The 22,456-nt window shown below is 48.6% G+C and overlaps 1 protein-coding gene across 5 annotated transcripts in view; it reads right to left on the bottom strand.

Annotated features, from left to right (window-relative positions):
- Positions 1–22,456, bottom strand: part of CEP290 (centrosomal protein 290) — a 451,099-nt gene that overhangs the window by 420,001 nt on the left and 8,642 nt on the right. For 4 of the 5 annotated variants that reach the window (XM_075344782.1, XM_075344781.1, XM_075344784.1 and 1 more), the window contains exons 3-5: positions 21,766–21,843; positions 3,176–3,245; positions 1,014–1,060 (exon numbers count right to left, since the gene is read on the bottom strand). In XM_075344782.1, the coding sequence (XP_075200897.1) occupies positions 1,014–1,060; positions 3,176–3,245; positions 21,766–21,843 (195 nt within the window). Of the gene's footprint in view, positions 1–1,013; positions 1,061–3,175; positions 3,246–3,915; positions 4,032–21,765; positions 21,844–22,456 lie in introns of those variants that run through there. The other variant, XM_075344783.1, reaches the window with a different exon arrangement.

The raw sequence follows: 22,456 nt of genomic DNA on the forward strand, positions 1-22,456 counted from the left end.
ATAACAGGAGGAGTAGTCCTGGAGGAAGAGGAGCATAACAGGAGGAGTAGTCCTGGGGGGAGAGGAGCATAACAGGAGGAGTAGTCCTGGGGGGAGAGGAGCATAACAGGAGGAGTAGTCCTGGGGGGAGAGGAGCATAACAGGAGGAGTAGTCCTGGGGGGAGAGGAGCATAACAGGAGGAGTAGTCCTGGGGGGAGAGGAGCATAACAGGAGGAGTAGTCCTGGGGGCAGAGGAGCATAACAGGAGGAGTAGTCCTGGGGGCAGAGGAGCATAACAGGAGGAGTAGTCCTGGGGGCAGAGGAGCATAACAGGAGGAGTAGTCCTGGGGGCAGAGGAGCATAACAGGAGGAGTAGTCCTGGGGGCAGAGGAGCATAACAGGAGGAGTAGTCCTGGGGGGAGAGGAGCATAACAGGAGGAGTAGTCCTGGGGGGAGAGGAGCATAACAGGAGGATTAGTCCTGGGGGGAGAGGAGCATAACAGGAGGAGTAGTCCTGGGGGGAGGTGTATAGTTGCCCAATATGTGTGGGGGGCGTGGCCAAGCGGGCACAGTGTGTGGGGGGCGTGGCCGAGCGGGCACAGTGTGTGGGGGCATGGCCGAGCAGGCACAGTGTGCGTGGGGCGTGGCGTAGCTGAGCGGCCAATGCGTGTGGGGGGTGTAGCCGAGCGGCCAATGCATGCGGGGGGGCGTAGCCGAGCCGATCGGCCAATTCGACGGTTGTCACGTTAATGACGTCATTTTGGAGCAAGACAGACAGACAGACAGACAGAATAAGGCAATTATATATATATATATATATATATATATATAGATACTGTTTTGTTCATTCGTCAGATGATTGGCAGCCTTATTAGACAGGCAGACTAACAATGAAACGTGCCAATCATGGTAATCAGCCAGTGTAAATGTATTCTACATTTTGCTAAAGCAATATCTATGACAAAAAAAAACAAAAAACAAAAACAGTTCAAACACCAATAGGCACCACTGTTAAATGAATAGAGAACCTTACCTCCATTTCATTTTCCAGTTGTTTCATTTTATTCCTCAGTTGGTTTTCTAGTAAAAGAAAAGAATATATCAGGATAAAGTAAAGCTTTTGGTATTCTACAGAGTACACTTTAGATAAAGCTGATTACTACAACACAGTCTTATTTTGGAAGGTCCGTGCTTTGTGTGTATACACTACCTGTAGGTCTCCCATCAGGAGCAGTGGTAGATTTTAACATGCAAGCAATGTTCCTTTCTAAAAGGGGACTGGAAAATATTTTTTAACAATGAGTGTTTTCTATAATTACAGCCATAACTAAATATGTACTGTCTGCTTAATCACAGAATAGTCATTTACCTTTAACTATTTCCAGTAAATAAACAACTGCTAGTGTGGGACATGAGTAGGATTAATCCACCTAAGCAATCTATGGACATGCAGCCAATGGGAAACGGAATAAAACAATACCTTAGTATCTGTGGTGCGATCTTATTAGAAATCTATGTTTTTCTTAATATGCAAATGAGCAGTTAAGCTCTGTGGGCTGGACACAGATCTCCCTGAGAATCTGCCTCCATTGATATAATGCATGAAAGGGAGTGTTATCAGAATGAGACATGTAATGACTGACAATCTGCTCTCCTGACTTATAAGTCATATCCCAAGAGCAGGGCTCTGGTTGATGAAGGATCCAGTCATGAATGAAGCAGATTTACCGTATTTTTCGCTTTATAAGACGCACTTTTGTTCCCCCAATTTTTGGGGGAAAGTAGGGGGTGCGTCTTATAATCCGAATATACGGATTATATACTGCAGGGTCCAGAGGAGGTGGGGGCCGCTCTGGAGCGGTGCTGGAAACTTAGGGAGGCTGGTAGAGGCTGGTGAGCTGGTGAAGGCTGCAGCGGGAGAGCTCCTGCTCCCGCTCATATAATATGCACAGCCGCAGTCCATCATCGTGGTGCTGAAACCGCACCACGGTGAGGGGCTGTTGGAGCGGCGCATATTATATGTGCCTGTGCTCCCCTTTGATCGCACACATCCCCCTGTGTTAGATATGGCCCCCATGCTGCTGCCCATAGTAAAATAAAAAACTCTTTACTTACCTCCTCCAGCGTGTCTCCCCGGTCTCCCTCCTGCTGTCTGTGATCAGGCACGCAGAGATGTCACTCTGCTGTGCCGATCACATGACCGAGCACCGAGAACCAGGAAGTGCAGGAAGCCGGAGCTCAACCACACGGAGGGAGACACGAGAGAGAGGACAGTGCTGGAGAAGGTAAGGAAAGAGTTTTTTTTTTACTAAAAGCAGCAGCATGGGGGCGATAGCTAACACAGGGGGCCGTGTGCCAGCCACAGGGGGCCGTGTGCCAGCTACAGGGGGCCATGTGTCAGCCACAGGGGGTCGTCTGCCAGCCATAGGGGACATGTGGCATCACTGGGGACTGTGTGCCAGCCATAGGGGCCGTGTGCCAGCCATAGGGGACATGTGGCATCACAGGGGGCCGTGTGCCAGCCACAGGGGGCCGTGTGCCAGCCACAGGGGGCCGTGTGCCAGCCATAGGGAACATGTGGCATCACTGGGGGGCGTGTGCCAGCACAAGGGGGCTATATTCAATATAAGGTGGCCATATCCAGATTAAGGGGGCTAATTTTAGGATGGGGGGGCTATGAGGGACATATACCCTATATGATTTGTTAGACGGACACTGGCATTATAAGACGGACCCCATTTATTAAAAAATTCTCTATTCCTTCACCAAATTTGGGGGTGCATCTTATAATCAGGTGCGTCTTATAAAGCGAAAAATACGGTACTTTACTCCGTTCATTGTCTATTGAACTACATGGAGATTGGTGCACCTCTGCACCATTCACGATTGGGCTCTGTACAGCCCAATTATTGGGACCCAGAGCCACCATATGTGGGCAGGGTTTTGTGTCACATATTGCTCCAGCCTTAAAGGGGTATTCTGGTTGAAAAGAGTAATTAAGAATTGTCTCTATTGCACTGAATATGTGATAATTGGTAGATGGTTAGTCCATTTCTAGAGACCTCACTGATCCCAAATCCTAAAAGACAATAAAAATGCGGTCAGGCTTGTGCTCCAACTCTCCATTTACACTGGAGAATACAGTTTTCAGCTTAGAACTATGAAGAAAATAGATACACGTCCATGGCTATTTACCAGTCTTGACTTGCTCCTCTGCTGTTTTTCCAGCCTCTTCTAATACAAAATCAACCTCCTGAGATTTTATCTACAAGAAAACAAGATGAAACATTCTGATACCGCAGAGGCACAAATTTGAAAATATTAGATATAAAAAGATGAATCAACACAATTTTAATGGTGTGAAAGGAATGAGAGGTTGTACATGTGATCTACAGATATATATATATATATATATCTGTAGAAGAGAGAGAGATAACACCTTCTCATCTCTAAAACAACTATTAAGAGAGAACAATAGAAGAAAATCGGGTTTTTATCAGCCGCGCCAATGATCACTTCTTAGGTATTCAGATTAATGGATCTTTTATTTTGCACAGGTCTACGCGTTTCTGGAGTCTCAGCTCCCTTCCTCAGGACCATCAGGCATAAGAACACATCAAATCTACCATAATGGGGACGAACACAGTTTAAATACATTTGATGACATCACAGGCCCGCCACTGATAGAAAAAAAGCGGGAAAAGGGTGCATTGCAGTGAAGCATGACACAATACAATTAGTTTCATGAATGATGTGAAAAATAAAGTCAATTATAGTAGACATGACCCACATCTCAAATCGTGATGTAATAAATTAATCGAAAATGAAAAACAATAGAAAATATATATGTGTAATCATGATTATCTCTCTCTCAAAAAAAAAAAAATTATATACATCTGTGCAAGAAGGACATATGAAATAAGCCTAGAACTCACTTAAACATGTCAGCGCTGGGAACCACGAAAATATAAGATAGGTCAGTGAGAGCATGAAACCACACATCCAGCCAGGTATATAGTGTATCAGGGTGAAGAAAGAAACTCAAAAACCCCTGAATCAGTGAAAAAAGATATAAAAAGATGAATCAACACAATTTTAATGGTGTGAAAGGAATGAGAGGTTGTACATGTGATCTACAGATATCTCTCTCTCTCATATATATATATATATATATATATATATATATATATATATATATATATATATATATATATATATATATATATATATATATATATATATATATATATATATATATATATATGAGAGAGAGAGATAGCACCTTCTCATCTCTAAATCAACTGTTAAGAGGAGACTTTGTGCAGCAGGCCTTCATGGTAAAATAGCTGCTAGGAAACCTCTGCAAAGGACAGGCAACAAGCTGAAGAGACTTGTTTGGGCTAAAGAGCACAAGGAATGGACATTAGACCAGTGGAAATCTGTGCTTTGGTCTGATGAGTCCAGATTTGAGATCTTTGGATTCAACCACCGTGTCTTTGTAGAAAAGGTGAACGGATGGACTCTACATGGCTGGTTCCCACCGTGAAGCATGGAGGAGGAGGTGTGATGGTGTGGGGGTGCTTTGCTAGTGACACTGTTGGGGATTTATTCAAAATTGGAGGCATACAGAACCAGCATGGCTACCACAGCATCATGCAGCGGCATGCTATTCCATCCGGTTTGCGTTTAGTTGGACCATCATTTATTTTTCAACAGGACAATGACACCAAACACAGCTCCAGGCTGTGTAAGGGCTATTTGACTAAGAAGGAGAGTGATGGGGTGCTACGCCAGATGACCTGGTCTCCACAGTCACCAGACCTGAACCCAATCGAGATGGTTTGGGGTGAGCTGGACCGCAGAATGAAGGCAAAAGGGCCAACAAGTGCTAAGCATCTCTGGGAACTCCTTCAAGACTGTTGGAAGACTATTTCCGGTGACTACCTCTTGAAGCTCATCAAGAGAATGCCAAGAGTGTGCAAAGCAGTAATCAAAGCAAAAGGTGGCTACTTTGAAGAACCTAGAATATAAGACATATTTTCAGTTGTTTCACACTTTAAGTATTTCATTCCACATGTTTGCATTCATATAGTTTTGAAGTCTTCAATGTGAATCTACAATGTTTAGAGTCATGAAAATAAAAAAAACTCTTTGAATGAGAAGGTGTGTCCAAACTTTTGGTCTGTACTGATATATATATATATAATATATACGCTGTAGTACCCGGCCGGGCATTGCCCAGGATAGTAACTATCTCTCCCAGTCTCAGTCTATGTGTCGCGGTCTGTCTGTCTCTCTGTCTGTCTCTTTCCTTGTCTGTCTGTGTCTATGTCTCTGTCTGACTATTTCTATCTCTGACTGTATTTGTATCAGTGTATCGGTCTCCATCTCTGTGTCTGTCTCTCTTTCTATCTCTGTGTCTGTCTCTATGTGTGTGTGTCTGTCTGTCTCCTTCCCCATCTGTCACTGTCTCTTTCCCCATCTGTCTCTTTCCCCAAATGTCACTGTCTGTCTCTTTCCCCATCTGTCACTGTCTGTCTCTTTCCCCATCTGTCACTGTCTCTTTCCCTATTTGTCTTTTTCTGTCTCTCTATCCATCTCTCCACTGACATCATATAACCTCACGCATAAGCTTCAACTAACAGTTTATTTTGTTCCTATAGGAACCACTGACAGTTCCTATTAATAACCTATAGCTCCCACCTCCTTTCAGTTTAATGGCGGCAGGATTTTAGAGACTACTGTAAAGCACGGGGTTAAATATTTTTGTCAAAACATAGTCTATGACGCTCCATGGGTCACATGAGGCGTCTGTGCAAAATTTCGTGATTGTAAATGCGACGGTGCAGATTCCTTTAGCGGACATACACAGATACATACATACACTCAGCTCTATATATTAGATTTATTTCTCTATCGCTTTCATTGGGGGACACAGGACCATGGGTGTATGCTGCTGTGACTAGGAGGCTGACACTAAGTAGACATAAAAAAAGTTAGCTCCTCCCTAGCAGTGTACACCCTGAGCCGGAGGTGGATCTATGCCAGTTTTTTGCTTAGTGTCGTAGGAGGCTGAAGTGGGCCCATATCTCTGTGGGCCAACCTCAGCCTAGGCTATTGCTTTTTTCCGTTTTTTCATGCTATACGGCGCCGCTCAGCCTTCTCATCTCTTCTAGGTTTTTTGTCTCTTCTGCAGGGTTGGAGTCCCTGCATCAGAGAAAACCCTCGCCTTCTCCTCCCCTCCGGGTACCGTCCCCAGGGTTGTCTGAGGCTCGAGACGCCAGGCCCTATCCCCCTCCTGCCCCATGGTACCACCCCAGGGGCTGCTTGGGGACCGATATTTTTAATTTTTGTAAGGGCACACTCCCCGTCGGCCCCTATGGTACCGTCCCAAGGGGTGCTTCTGGTGGAGGCGACGAGGGATCTCTGCTCCAGGACCCGATGTCATCGCAGGCTGCAGCACAGGAGCGCTCACAGCACCAGGCCTCCCCCAGAGTTCTTCCTCCTACCCTGGGCCCAGGCAGTGGATCTCTTCATGCAGCGCAGGAGCGCTCTGCATCTTTCCCAAAGCTCCCCAGCGTTTTCCCCCGGTGTCTCCCAGGGGCAGACTGGACTCACCGGCAGCCGCAGCATCAGAGGATGGTGCCATGGATCAGAGCGACGCCACCAGGACGCAGGTAGGATCTTCTCCGCTCGCAGCGCTGCGCTCTCGGCGGCCGCTCACTAATTTAGCTCCCGGCTTCGGGCCTACCTCAGGCCGGTGCGCTCCGCCCCCCTGTTTGCGTGCGCACGCGTTTTTCCGGCCACGCCCCCCTCGACTTCTGCCCGGAGACAGCCAGCTCAGTGCTGCAGCACGCCCCCATTCCTCCCAGCGTCCCCTATCATACAGGATCCAGGGAGAGGATCACAGCTGCAGCACAGGAGCGCTCAGCTACACCAGGAAAGAGTCAGATGCTGGCAACTCTCCAGCAGGCAGGATGGGACCGAGCATCTCAGAGACGTCGGCAGAACGCAGGTAGGACTTCTCTGCTCTCAGCGCTGCGCTCCCGGCGGGCCACCCACTAATCTAGTCCCCTGCTTCGGCCTACCTCAGACCATCAGGCCTCCGCCTCCCCGTGTTGCGCGCTCGTGTTTTTTTGTCCCAAGCATGACCCCTGCAGGTCCTGCCCGGTCCCTAGCTGGCCAGCCCCCTACTGTAAAAAAAAAAAAAAAAAAAAAATGAAGGACGGCTTTTCTTCTTAAGCAATGCTGTCCCCGCAGTTTCTGAGACCTCTGCGGACCTGGGTGGGAGACAGGACCTGGGTGAGTGCTGCTCCTGCTTAGGAACAGACTATATCTCTTTAATTTTTTTTTTTCCCCCTTTTCCCCTGTCTCCCCCTAGCGTCACTAGTGTTTTTTTCCTAAGCACCCTATAGTTTTTTATGCATGCACAGCCGGCTAGGTAAAATCCTCCCAATCCAGGCTACGCCCCCCGCTCGGCTTGCGCCCCATGCCACCGCCAGCACCCGAGCTCCGCTGCGCTCCCTTATCCGGAGGGGTAGACCCTCTATCCCAGTCTGTGGACTCTCTCTCAAGGGCGTCTAGGACCATCGCGCAGGCGTTGCAGTCGCTCCCTACGCTCGGCCATGCTCCCCCGGTCCAGCTGGCTCTGGACAACAGTCGGTCTGATCCAGACCCTACCACTGGAGCGCAGAAGGGGACCTGCTGGGCCTCCTCTCAAGTCCTCCCGGAGATTTCCATCACCTCCAGGCCCCGAGTGTTCCTCGTCTCCGAGACCGGCCGACCCTTTTTCAGGAGAAGAGTCGGATGCAGCCTTGATGCTGATTCCAGATCAGAGGACTGAGGTCAGAGGTAGGGTGGATAGTCCGGCCAAAGCGGTAAGTCATACGCTAGAGCCCCAGATGGACTCTGTGGCTACCCAGTGCTTGCATGTCTCCTTAAAACAGGTTAAGCGGGCACACAGGCAATTTGGTGACCATCCAGTCGTTGCTGAAATTCTATACAAAGCACAGACGACAACCAGTCAAGATATTCAACAAGGGTAAGTCGTTTGATCTCCTTTTTTCTCCCTTCCTGAGGCTCTCAGGAAGGAATGGACAGGCTCGCCTATGGTCGCCGTGCTGCTTTTTTTCCGGCGGTCATCTTCCAGCACTATCTCTCCCGCACGGAATGAGTTGCCCGTACAGTTTTTCTTCAGACGGCAGACACGGTACTCCTTCTGCCCTCGCCGCAATCTAGCTGGCAGCATCCATGATGTCCGGGTCCGATAACCTCCACAACGGTTTTTCGCGCAGGACCGAGCAATCCGGAATTCACACTTGGCACACAGTTTGCTCTAGCAGGCGAGTACATACTCATCGCATCTCCGGCAGCAGCTTACTGCCCAGTGAAAGCGGCTAGCAGCACTGGGGCCATCTGTCGGGCGATCTGGCTCAGAGACTGGTATGCGGACGCGGCTTCTAGGATGTCACTTACAGTCCTCCTCTTTACAGGAGGTCGTTTGTTTGGGGACTGGCTGGATCAGGTCATCGACGAGATCACGGGAGCTTCGGTTCCACACACACAAGAAAACCAGGTCCCCATAGAGGAACAGGAAGATTCCGTACCTCAATCCATGCCCTTTCTGGCGTTTTCTCAGCCACGCCAGCCATTGACAACGACGTCCGGATCACAGCGCTACCCCGCTAGATGACTCTTGGTCGTTGCGCGCGGGCGCAGACCAGGGGGAGGCGCCTGTCTCATCTCAATCACATCTGGCGGACTTGGATCACGGAACCCTGGGTCGGCGAGTTGCTGGACTCAGGGGACATAATAGTTTTCTTCAGCAAGTCTATCGGCGGACATACAGGTCGCACCAACACAGATGTTCCTGCGTCTCGCAATAGCAGACGATCATTTTTGGTGATTCTGTACCTGGTCGCCTTGTCGATCAGGGGTTCTTCTTTTTGACGACGGTCTCCTAAGTGTTTAGGTCACCATCGATATCCTGTCCCAACTAGGCTAGCGCATCAATTGGAAGAAGCCCTCTCTGACCCCGGCCAGCAGGATTACCTTTCTAGGCATGGAGTTCGATACCATCCAAGGACGCGTGTCCCTCCAAAGAGACCTCCAGATCCTCCGTCACTCCGAGCGGAGAGTCCTCAGTCGGATGGTGGCGGCAATAGAGGCGGTTCCGTTTGCCGCTTCCACCTTCGTCTCCTTCAGCTGACTTGGCCAAACAGATGGGACAATTCTCTGTTCACCTTGAATCGCAGGATCCATTTGACTCCGGGATACCGCCGCTCGTTTTTATGGTGGACCAGCGGACCTCGTCGGTCCAGTGGAATGTCTTTCATACCAGTACACTGGCAGGCAGTCACCATCGATACCAGTCTTCCGACTGGAGAGCGGTGTTCCGAAGCACACGGCTCACGGTCGGTGGTCCTCCCAGGAGAGCCGTCTGCCTATCAATTTTGTTTTAGGGATTAGAGTTTTTTCTCCGAGCCCTACAGATTTTTTTTCAGCCCTTCATACAAGAATCGCCATCCAGAATCCAGTCGGACATCACCTGGGCGAAACAAGGAGCGTCATGGTGATGACATAGGTGAAGAAGATCGTACAGTGAGCATAGCCTCACCACTCCAGATTTTGTCCACATTCATTTTTCCCCGCCGTGGAGAATTGGGCAGCGGACTATATCAGCAAGGTCTGGCGGCAGGCGAATGATCCCTAAACAGAGAGGCTTTCGAATGGATCTGCCTCAGAAGAGATATTCCGATTGTTGAATCGAGAAGCCATTAGGTCAACAATCAAGTCACAAGAGTCCTCAAGAAACTCAGAGCAGAGGGCATCCTAGTGGCTCTCATTGCCATGGATTGACCTAGGCAAGCGTTGTTCGCAGAGCTCACGCAGCTCATCAGACACCCCATGGTGGCTTCCAGATCGTCTGAACTTCCTGTCGCAAAGTCCTCTTTTACATCAATATTCAGAGGTTCTCAATTTGACCGCATGGCTGTGGAGCCATGGCTACTAGCCCAGGCAGGCGTTATCCCACAGGTGTTACAGACCATGGTCAGAACTCAGAAGCCTCCGTCTTCAAACAAAAGCCTCCTTTCAAGAGTGTGAGGTCAACGCATCTCCACTGGATCTGTCACTCCCAGTGTTACTGGCCTTCCTACATTCAGGCTTACAGGCGGGTCTCTCGCCAGCAACCTTCAAAGGGCACGTGTCAGCTATATCTCTATTTTCCAGAGAACTCAGGTGTCAGCTCTATCTCTCTTTTCCAAAGAAATCTTGCATCTCGGCCGCAAGTCAGGACGTTCATCCAAGGAGTCGTCCATCTGGCACCGCTAGATCGTTCCCTGCTAGAACCATGGGACCTCCAGCTGGCTCTAGGGTCTCTTCAATTAGCCCCGTTCGATCCTCAATCTCACGCCTATCCGGGAAGGTGCCTTTGTTGGGGACAGTCACTTCAATCAAAGGAAGGTCTGCTCTGTCAGCCCTCTCATGCGGGTCACTTTTTCTTGTTTTTTTCACCAAGACGAGATTGTTCGGCACCCGTCTCAGGTTTTTTCCTACCGGATGTAGTATCTGAATGAGGTGATGGTAGCTCCATCCTTCGGTCCAGCCTCCATTCGATTCTTGGAGAGGTCACGGCTTACACCGGATCTAGTGCGAGCTCGGAGGGGTTACGTTTCGAGATCCGCGCCCCTCTGCATCTTGGACGGCCTATTCGTCCTGTCTACGGGACCCAGGAGGGGCATGCCGGCATCCAAGGCTACCACTGCAAGTTAGGTCAGGCCGACCATATCAGAGGCCTACAGGATTAGAGTCAGGTTTTCTCCGAGGAGTGTAAAGGCCTTTCCACCGGTGCAATTGGGGCGTCTAGGACAGTCAGACGCCAGGCGTCAGCCAAGCAAGTCTGCAGAGCCGCCGCGTAGTCAAGCTTTTCTACCTTTTCCAGGTTTTCCAAGATACAGCAAGCGGCTGTCGCACACCTATGATAAGCCGGTTTACGTTTGCACCGAGCATTCTTACAGAGTTTTGGGTATATTTTGAATCTGTATGATTACTCCTGTACCCACCCAGGGACTGCTTTTGGACGTCCCATGGTCCTGTGTCCCCCAATGAAAGCGATAGAGAAAGAAGGATTTTTGAGTACTCACCGTAAAATCTCTTTCTCTGAGCCTTCATTGGGGGACACAGCACCCACCCTGTTTGGATATGGGTTTGCTCTTAGTTGCCGGGTGTTACTGGTTCTTTATGGAAACACATTCTTCTGTACCCGGCTTATTTATGTTTTTATTTATGGTTTTTTTATATATATATTTTATATATATATAATATATATATATATATATATACACAGTATAGGTTTAGATAAGATACAGTGTGTTTCTTGTTATTACTTTGATTAGTTATGGTTGTTCAGGTTTCTCCTACTACTGCTTGTACACTAAACTGGCATAGATCCGCCTCCGGCTCAGGGTGTACACTGCTAGGGAGGAGCTAACTTTTTTATGTCTACTTAGTGTCAGCCTCCTAGTCACAGCAGCATACACCCATGGTCCTGTGTCCCCCAATGAAGACTCAGAGAAAGAGATTTTACGGTGAGTACACAAAAATCCTTCTATTTATTACACACACACGCACACTAGCTATTGAATCCATTCTATGCCCGGGTGTCGATGATTTAGCATTGGGGCAGAACTTTGTGGGTCGGGTCATCTTTATCTATTCCTCCCCTTTATTAAAATTTTGTGCCATGGCCACTGCCATCATCCCTGTGGCCGCAAAGTGCACAGTGCTATGTTCATGTCCGAATTAAAAGGTGCCAGATTCAGCGTGTGTGCATACCACCAAAACAGGCGCCATTTTATTAAAGACACTGTGTCTGCAAATATCATCTGAAACAAACTGGTGATACATATGATATTTATATATGATACACACACATATATACACACACACACACACACACACACACACTATATACACACTTAAAATTAAAAATATCAGTGTCAGGGTTCTGCTTTTACATTAAGAATTTCCTAAATACTAAAACCCTCACTAATCTGTAAAACATAACAGTACGGCTAAGAAAATGCTGTGCCTCGCACTAAATATAATTTTTTCCAGCTGCTGAAGCAGCCTTTACATCCAAGTATAGAGTGAATGGGAGAAGTGGCCAAGCAGGTGCTTGCATGTCTCCACAGAAAGAAGGGAATTTTGTTACTTACCGTAAATTCCTTTTCTTCTAGCTCCTATTGGGAGACCCAGACGATTGGGTGTATAGCTACTGCCTCCGGAGGCCACACAAAGCATTACACTAAAAAGTGTAAGGCCCCTCCCCTTCTGGCTATACACCCCCAGTGGGATCACTGGCTCACCAGTTTTAGTGCAAAAGCAAGAAGGAGGAAAGCCAATAACTGGTTTAAACAAATTCACTCCGAGTAATATCGGAGAACTGAAAAACCATTCAACATGAACAACATGTGTAACCGAAACAACCCAAAAATCCCGAAGGACAACAGGGCGGGTGCTGGGTCTCCCAATAGGAGCTAGAAGAAAAGGAATTTACGGTAAGTAACAAAATTCCCTTCTTCTTCGTCGCTCCATTGGGAGACCCAGACGATTGGGACGTCCAAAAGCTGTCCCTGGGTGGGTAAAGAAATACCTCATGTTAGAGCTGCGAAGACAGCCCTCCCCTACGGGGAGGCAACTGCCGCCTGCAGGACTCTTCTACCTAGGCTGGCGTCCGCCGAAGCATAGGTATGCACCTGATAATGTTTGGTGAAAGTGTGCAGACTCGACCAGGTAGCTGCCTGGCACACCTGTTGAGCCGTAGCCTGGTGTCGTAATGCCCAGGACGCACCCACGGCTCTGGTTGAATGGGCCTTCAGCCCTGATGGAACCGGGAGCCCAGCAGAACGGTAGGCTTCAAGAATTGGTTCTTTGATCCATCGAGCTAGGGCGGCCTTAGAAGCCTGCGACCTTTTGCGCTGACCAGCGACAAGGCCAAAGAGTGCATCCGAACGGCGCAAGGGCGCCGTGCGGGAAATGTAGATTCTGAGTGCTCTCACCAGATCTAACAAATGTAAATCGTTCTCATACCGATGAACTGCATGAGGACAAAACGAAGGCAAGGAGATATCCTGATTAAAATGAAAAGAGGATACCACCTTCGGGAGAAACTCCTGAATGGGGCGCAGCACTACCTTGTCCTGGTGGAGGACCAGGAAGGGAGTCTTGGATGACAGCGCTGCCAGCTCAGACACTCTCCGAAGAGATGTGATCGCTACCAGAAAAGCCACTTTCTGGGATAGTCTAGAAAGTGAAACCTCCCTCAGAGGCTCGAAGGGCGGCTTCTGGAGGGCAACTAGTACCCTGTTCAGATCCCATGGATCTAACGGCCGCTTGTACGGGGGAACGATATGGCAAACCCCCTGTAGGAACGTGCGCACCTTAGGAAGGCGTGCCAAACGCCTCTGAAAAAAAGACGGATAGCGCCGATACCTGACCTTTAAGGGAGCCGAGCGCCAAGCCTTTTTCTAACCCAGATTGCAGGAAGAAAGAAAGGTAGGCAATGCAAATGGCCAGGGAGACACTCCCTGAGCAGAGCACCAGGATAAGAATATCCTCCACGTTCTGTGGTTCTTAGCGGACGTGGGCTTCCTAGCCTGTCTCATGGTGGCAACGACCCCGTGGAATAATCCTGAAGACGCTAGGATCCAGGACTCAAAGGCCACACAGTCAGGTTCAGGGCCGCAGAATTCCGATGTAAAAAACGGCCCTTGGGACAGTAAGTCTAGTCGGTCTGGTAGTGCCCACGGTTGGCCGACCGTGAGCTGCCACAGATCCGGATACCACGCCCTCCTCGGCCAGTCTGGGGCGCCGAGTATGGCGCGGCTGCAATCGGATCTGATCTTGCGTAGCACTCTGGGCAAGAGTGCCAGAGGTGGAAACACATAAGGGAGCCGGAACTGCGACCAATCTTGCACTAGGGCGTCTGCCGCCAGCGCTCTTTGATCGCGAGACCGTGCCATGAAGGTTGGGACCTTGTTGTTGTGCCGGGACGCCATTAGGTCGACGTCCGGCCTTCCCCAGCGGCGACAGATTTCCTGAAACACGTCCGGGTGAAGGGACCATTCCCCTGCGTCCATGCCCTGGCGACTGAGGAAATCTGCCTCCCAGTTGTCTACGCCGGGGATGTGAACTGCGGATATGGTGGAGGCCGTGGCCTCCACCCACATCAGAATCCGCCGGACTTCCTGGAAGGCTTGCCGACTGCGTGTCCCTCCTAGGTGATTGATGTATGCCACCGCTGTGGAGTTGTCCGACTGAATTCGGATCTGCTTTCTTTCCAGCCACTGCTGGAAGGCTAGTAGGGCAAGATACACTGCTCTGATTACCAGAACGTTGATCTGAAGGGTGGACTCCTGCTGAGTCCACGTACCCTGAGCCCTGTGGTGGAGAAAAACCGCTCCCCACTCTGACAGACTCGCGTCTGTCGTGACCACCGCCCAAGACGGTGGTAGGAAGGATCTTCCCTGTGATAATGAGGTGGGAAGAAGCCACCATTGCAGAGAGTCCTTGCCGTCTGTGAAAGGGATACTTTCCTGTTCAGGGATGTTGACTTCCCGTCCCATTGGCGGAGAATGTCCCATTGAAGTGGACGCAGATGAAACTGCGCAAACGGAACCGCCTCCATTGCCGCCACCATCTTCCCGAGGAAGTGCATGAGGCGTCTTAAGGAGTGCGACTGACCTTGAAGGAGAGTCTGCACCCCAGACTGTAGTGACCGCTGCTTGTCCAGCGGAAGCTTCACTACCGCTGAGAGGATATGAAACTCCATGCCAAGACACGTTAGTGATTGGATCGTGACAGATTTGACTTTGAGAAGGTGATGATCCACCCGAACGTCTGGAGAGTCTCCAGCGCAACATTCAGGCTGAGTTGGCATGCCTCTTGAGAGGGTGCCTTGACAAGTAGATCGTCCAAGTAAGGGATCACATCCCTGTGAGTGCAAGACTGCTACCACTGCCGTCATGACCTTGGCGAACCCCCGTGGGGCTGTCGCCAGCCCGAATGGCAGAGCTACGAACTGACGATGGTCGTTTCCTATCACGAAACGTAGAAAAAACATTGGTGCTCTGTAGCAATCGGCACGTGGAGATAAGCATCTTTGATGTCTATTGATGCTAGGAAATTTCCTTGAGACATTGAGGCAATGACGGAGCTGAGGGTATCATCCGGAACCGCCTGGCCTCCACGTGCTTGTTGAGCAGTTTTAGGTCCAGAACGGAACGGAAAGAGCCATCCTTTTTTGGCACCACAACCAGATTGGAGGAAAACCGTGTCTTGTTCCTGAAGAGGAACCGGGATTACCACTCCTTCTGCCTGCAGAAGAGCATCTGCTCGGTGGGGAGGTGGGGACGTTCTGAAGCATCGAGTCGGAGGACGAGACCAGAACTCTGTCCTGTGCACGTGGGCACACTGTCCCTCACCCACCGGTCTGTGACCTGTGGCAGCTAAATGTCGCCAAAGGCGAGCGAGTCTGTCATCAACCGCGGATGCGGAGAGATGAGAGAGCTGAGAGTCATGAGGAGACCGGCTTGGTAGCGGTTCCTCCGGCTGCCTTCCTTAGGCGTGATTGAGCCCGGCCGGAAGCTGAGCCCCTCTGAGGCTTTTCAGCCCTTTTGGACGAGGACAATTGGGACCTGCCCGAGCCTGGGAAGGACCGAAACCTCGACTGTCCTTCCAGGACAGCATTAATAGGGTAAGTCGCAATGCAGACATTGCGAGGTTAAGGACACCACCTGCGGCACAGATGTACATGTGCTCAAGACCAGCTGCGCAAGAACAGCTGAAAAGCTTAGGGTGCCCATACGGCTGTGAATGCCGGAGCAACCGACACGCCGAAAGCCTCATAGACAGATTTCAACCAGAGTCCATCTGTCTGTCAATGGCATCTGTAAGTGAAGTCCCATCTCCACTGCAACTATGGCTCTAGCCGCAAGCCTGGAGAATCCACCTTTGGACCCTGGGTCCAACGCTTGACCACGTCAGGGGGAAAATGATAACGTGTATCCTTAATACGTTTGGAGAAAACGCTTATCTGGTAAGCGTGGTGATCCTGGACTGCTTCTCTGAAGTCAGCGTGGCCAGAACAATACTCAATATACGTTTGAGCTACTGAAATGGGACTTCTCCTGCTGTGAAGCTGACTCCTCCGCTGGGGGAGCTGAGGGAGAAAAGATCCAACATTCCATTGATGGACGCTATAGGATCATTCCTTATGGCGTCACCATCCGGTGTATCCGGAGTGAGAGCGGTGTCAGGATCAAAGTCCTGATGAGCTACGTCTGCCTCATCATACAGAGAGCCTCCTGGGACCCCCCCCGGAGCACCGATTTTATTCCAAATGAGGGTGGCCAGGGAGCAATGATCCAGATTGCCCATGGCCTGTTCGGACTGCAAGTCTCTATCCCATTGCAACTCCGTCCCTGTCCATGGACAGGGTTGAGAGGTGGTTCTTTTGGCCACGTCAAGTAGAGACCCCGGCTGACCAAGTGCTACAGGGGAGCATTGCACACAATGGGGTTCAGTGCCGTGGAACAGTATCACATGCAGTAAAAACAGCATCGAAAGCCTGTGTAGCTTATATGCTGCTGCCGACTTATAGAGCCAAGAATGGCGACCGTACAGTGCAATGTATAGCATACAAGCATAAAGTACAAATGAACACAGCAGCACATGCAATACAAGCAGCATAGAAAGCCTGCTTTTCTGCTGCTGTAGACTAGCCATCTAGGGGAATATAGCCCAGAATAGCGACCATACAGTGCAATGTATAGCATACAAGCATAAGTACAAATGAACACTGCAACACCTGCAATACAAGCAGCATAGAAAAAAACCTGTGCCTCAGCACCCTTGCTTTTCTGCTGCTGTAGTCTAGCCATTCTATGGCGAATATAGCCAAGACTAGCGACCGTACAGTGCAGTGTATAGCAAACAAGCATAAATACACATGAACACTTCAGTACGTGCAATACCCGCAGCCTAGAAAGCCTGTGCCTTAGCACCCATGCTTTCCTGCTGCTGATGTGTCGCCATCTAAGAGGGCATATAGCCCAAAAATAGCGACCTATGCAGTGTAAGCACAAAAGACAAATGGACAAAACTGCGGTATTTAGTGTCAGCACTTCAGGTGCCGCTTACCGCCCGCCTATAAGCGGGTGTGTGGTCGCCTTAGTCCTGTGCCTGGTTGCCCAGAGTCCGAGTGTCGCCATCTAAGATCAGCTCGGACTGCAGGAATGGCTGCCGGCGTCCTTCTCCAGCTCGTGTGAGTAGGGGCGGGCCGTGGGCGTGCCCCAAGTCAGAGCGGGAAACCGGCGTCCCACAGTGTCCAGTGAGAGGGCTGGAGCATGTAAATAAGGCTCCAGCCCTCGGCGCTGCTGATTGTACAGCGTCTCTCCCCTACCCTGATTGACAGGGTGGGGGTGGGAACGAAGCGGAGCTAGGCCGCAAAAGCCGGGGACTGGATTTATAAGCGCCGCCGCCGTAAAAGCGCGGTCGGCGCTAAGTCCCCGGCGCACTACAAGTCCCAGCCGCGCCGCCGCTCCCGGAGCGTCCGGCGCGGTAGTTCCCAATAAATAAAGTCACTCAGCTAGGCTGCAGTGACTGTAAGCCTTTACTGTCCCCGGCGCACTAGCACACCCAGCAAGTCTGGAGTGTGCTGTGCCTGTGTGTACGGGGACACAGAGTACCTGAATGGTGCAGGGCCATGTCCCTGAACGGCACTCCCGCTCCACATCCAGCAGGTTCAATGGGTCTGTGGATGGAGCCCGGCCTCAGGGCTTTGGGGCCGGCAAGATCCCACTTCCTCAGAGCCCCTCAGGGGGATGGGGAAGGAAAAAACAGCATGTGGGCTCCAGCCGCCGTACCAGCAATAGGTACCTCAACCTTACAAACCACCAGTGGGGTGAGAAGGGAGCATGCTGGGGGCCCCATATGGGCCCTCTTTTCTTCCATCCGATATAGTCAGCAGCTACTGCTGACTAAACAGTGGAGCTATGCGTGGATGTCTGACCTCCTTCGCACAAAGCCGAAAACTGGTGAGCCAGTGATCCCACTGGGGGTGTATAGCCAGAAGGGGAGGGGCCTTACACTTTTTAGTGTAATGCTTTGTGTGGCCTCCGGAGGCAGTAGCTATACACCCAATCGTCTGGGTCTCCCAATGGAGCGACGAAGAAAAGAAAGCAGATGATCAAAAGGATCTGTGTTCTGGAGGTGGGTGAGAGTGTCAAAGATAAGACATCTCTACCAACATAAATTTAAGGCCACGTGCACACGACCACTTTTAACTTTTTTTTACTATGAAGCTGACAATAGTTGTGATTTTCTCATTCTTCCTGCAGTTTCCACTTAGACCACGAGCACACATTTTCTACCTCATTATTGGTAGCCAAAACCAGGAGTGGGTGACAAATACAGAAGTGTGCCCGTGCTTCTATTACAGTTTTCCTCTGATTGTACCACTTTTGGTTTTAGCTCCAGATACAGAAGTAAAAACACCAAATATTGAACGTATGCACGTGACTGAAGCAGGCATTACACGCTGCGACATCGCTAGCAATGTCGTGAGCGATCGCTCCCGCCCACGTTGGTGGCGCGTCACAGGGTGATCGCTGCCATAGCGAACAATATCGCTATGGCAGCATCACACGCAATTACCTGTTCACCGATGTTGCTGTGGCCGCTGAACAATCTCTCCTTTAAGGGGAGGTTCGTTCGGCGTTACAGCGGCGTCACTAAGCGGCCGCCCAATAGAAGCGGAGATGAGCGGGTTGAACATCCTGCCCACCTCCTTCATTCCTCATTGCGGGCGGCCGCAGGTACGATGTTTTCCTCGTTCCTGCGGTGTCACACATAGCGATGAGTGCTGCCGCAGGAACGACTAACAACCTGCGTTCCAAACGAGGAACGATTTTTTAAAAATGAACGACGTGTAAACGACAAACGATTTGACACCTTTTTGCAATCGTTACTGATCGCAAAAAGGTGTCACACGCAACGACATCGCTAACGAGGCCGTATGTGCGTCACCAACACCGTGACCCCGACGATATCTCGTTAGCGATATCGTTGTGTGTAAATGGGCCTTAAGTGTCTTTATGGCAGAACGTCTCAAGACACAGGCGTGAGAGAGGAACTAGCCCCAGCATGGAAATAACATGGTTCTGAATAAGGGTAGGATGTCCATGTAGAGTAACTTTTGCGTGCATGGTACAATTTGTAGCATGGTTTCCATTAAGTCCATTCTGAAAATGTGGGGTATTTGAAATAAGAGCCTTCGTACTGGAGGGTTTAGGAGCGTGACAATTTTTACAGGGTTGTAAAACATTTGTGAGCAAACGCTGAAATAATAAAGGGAAACTGCATCAAAGCTTCAAAGAAACTATGTGACATCTAGAGAGCACCCCTATGTTCCCAGCATTACCATGAGAATGCCTCCACCTTGACTGACTGGTCACCGATAGTTGTGATTGTTATGTCCATACCCCTCTACCTGCATCTCCTGACCCTAAACTCACAGGAAATAACTCTTATGCCAAATACAGTATTAAAAAACAAAAAAAAGAAAAGTTAATGCTACAGCTTACTAGTGTTACATTTTTTTCTATAAAATGATAAAACATCGCTCTGTTCTCATTTACTAACGTCTGATGAACTGGAGAACATTTTTAAAAAAGTTGTGTAACTTTTCACTGCTACAGACAGAGGTTAGTCTTTATTAACCTAAAATCAGAAAAAAACAATAAAGATGTAACCCAAAAGTGGTAACATTGTGTAGTTGTGTAATCACGGCTGCAGGATGGGGGCTCACAGAAGGCACAATGTCAGTAGCCCCTAATGTGTACACAGGCCTGGCAGAAATATATATATATATTTATTATATATATACACATTATATATATATATATATATATATATATATATACACATTATATTATATATATATATATATATATATATACACACACACACGTGTATATATAGATATATATGTGTATGTGTGTGTATGTATGTGTACATATATATATATATATATATATATATATATATATATATATATATATATATATACATACATATATATATACATACATATATAAAATATATACATACACACATATACATATATATATATATATATATATATACATACTCACACGCACATCCAACCAGCCAAGGTAAAGCAGACAGTTTGGGGCTGGTAGTATCAAGCTGAAAGGGCCCATGGTAACTTGGCCCCTCACAGCCTAAAAATAGCAGCCAGCAACCGTCCCAAAAGTGACAAATCTATTAAATGCGCTAATTCTGGCACTTTGCCGGGATCTTCTCAATTGCCCTGGTGCAGTGGCAATAGGGGTAATGCTTTTGGAGTTGATTTCAGCTGTGAATTGACAGCTGGCATCAAGCCCAAGGGTTAGTAATGGATAGGGGTCCATCAGACACCCCAATACTAACTCGGTAAGTATAGAGTTAAAAAAAAAAAAACACAAAACACTCATACAGGGGAAAAAAATAAAAATAATTGAATAAACAATCCCCCACACATCCTTGTTCACCAAGTTTTTGAATTTAAAAAAATCCTTGCGGTTCCTACGAAATCAAATTGGTGAATAAAGAATTTCTCACACTCCCCCATTCATCAATTTATTCATTAAAATGACATGCCTTCATTCAACAATATATTCTAGAAGTTGCGACGTAATCCAATGGAGTAATATGCCACGATGCACATTGATTCCTATGAAACTTTGTTCTGAGAAAGTTCTCACAACAAGGCTCCACAGGTCACTGTCACCCAGCGGTAGGTGAGAAATGCTGGGCTGCCACTGACTGGCAGTGACCTGTGGAGCCTTGTTCTGAGAATGTTCTCAGAACTAAGTTTCATAGGAATCGATGGACGTCATGGGACATTACTCCATTGGAACTTCCAGTATTTCTTTTTAATGAATAAATTGGTGAAAGAGGCAGTATGGGGAATCTTTATTCACCAATTGGATTATTTTGGAACGTTGAGGATTTTTTTTTCAATAAATTGGTGAACGAGGGCGTGTGGGGAACTTTTTTTAATGTGTGTGCGTGTGTGTGTGTGTGTGTGTGTGTTTTTAACTCTATACTTACAAGGTTAGTAATGGGGGTGTCTGATAGATGCCTATCCATTATTAACCCCTGGGCTTGATGCCAGCTGTCAATTCACAGCTGACAACAATCAGGAAGAGCCAGGCAAAGCACCAGAATTGGCACAGCTAACAGATGCGCCACTTTTCGGGCAGCTGTGGATTGGTATTTTAGGCTTGGAGGGGCCAAATAATCATGGGCCTTCCCAGCCTTAAAATATTAGCTGTCTGCTTTAACTTGGCTGCTTATCAAAAATAGGGGGGATCCCATGCCTTTTTTTAAAAAAATAAAACTAATTTTTAAAAAAAACAAAAAACGGAGTGGGATTCCCTCTATTTTTGAAAACCAATCAGGGTAAAGCTTCAACAAACTTTATTAACGTATGAACCATACCCGAACTCGAACACTGACCATTTTTTTTTTAATAAAAAGTTAATGTTCGAGTCCAAGACCCGGACACCCTGGTAAACTGTAAATTTCGGGGTGGCTCATCCCTAGTTACCATTCATAGATAGGTTTGCACAAAATCCTGTAAACACATTTATAAGCAATTAAAGGCCTGACATAAAATAATAAATATCTACTGTGTTAATACAACAGTTTTTTCAAACCTTCACTAAGGACTGTGTGATTCGGAAAAGCTGGATCAAATTCTCATTGGTTTCTCCTTTTAAATTGCTGCTGTTCACCTGTAATTATACATAGGAAATAGAATAAGCAATACTTACAGGGGTTAGCAGGGACTTTTCTTTTGTTTTTCCTATGACGCTAAGGCCGATGTCACACGCATCAATATATCATGCGATCGCATGAGCGATCGCACCCGCCCCCTTCGTTTGTGCGTCACAGGCAATTTGTTGCCCGTAGCGCACAAAGTCGTTTACCCCCGTCACACTTACTTACCTCCCGAACGACCTCGCTGTGGGCGGCGAAAATCCTCTTCCTGAAGGGGGAGGGACGTTCGGCATCACAGCAACGCCACACAGCGGCCACCCAATAGAAGCAGAGGGGTGGAGATGAGCGGGACGTAACATCCAGCCCACCTCCTTCCTTCCTCATTGCCGGCGGGACTCAGTTAAGCTGTGTTCATCGTTCCAGGGGTGTCACACGGAGCGATGTGTGCTGCCTCGGGAACGACGAACAACCAGTGCGCAGAAGGAGGAACGACTTTATGAAAATGAGCGACGTGTCAACGAGCAACGATAAGGTGAGTATTTTTGCTCGTTCAGTCTTTCGTAGCTGTCACACACTACGATATCTCTAACGATGCCGGATGTGCGTCACGAAATCCGTGACCCCGAC

This window comes from Anomaloglossus baeobatrachus, chromosome 4 (genome assembly GCF_048569485.1).
Source record: "Anomaloglossus baeobatrachus isolate aAnoBae1 chromosome 4, aAnoBae1.hap1, whole genome shotgun sequence".
NCBI lineage: Eukaryota > Metazoa > Chordata > Amphibia > Anura > Aromobatidae > Anomaloglossus > Anomaloglossus baeobatrachus.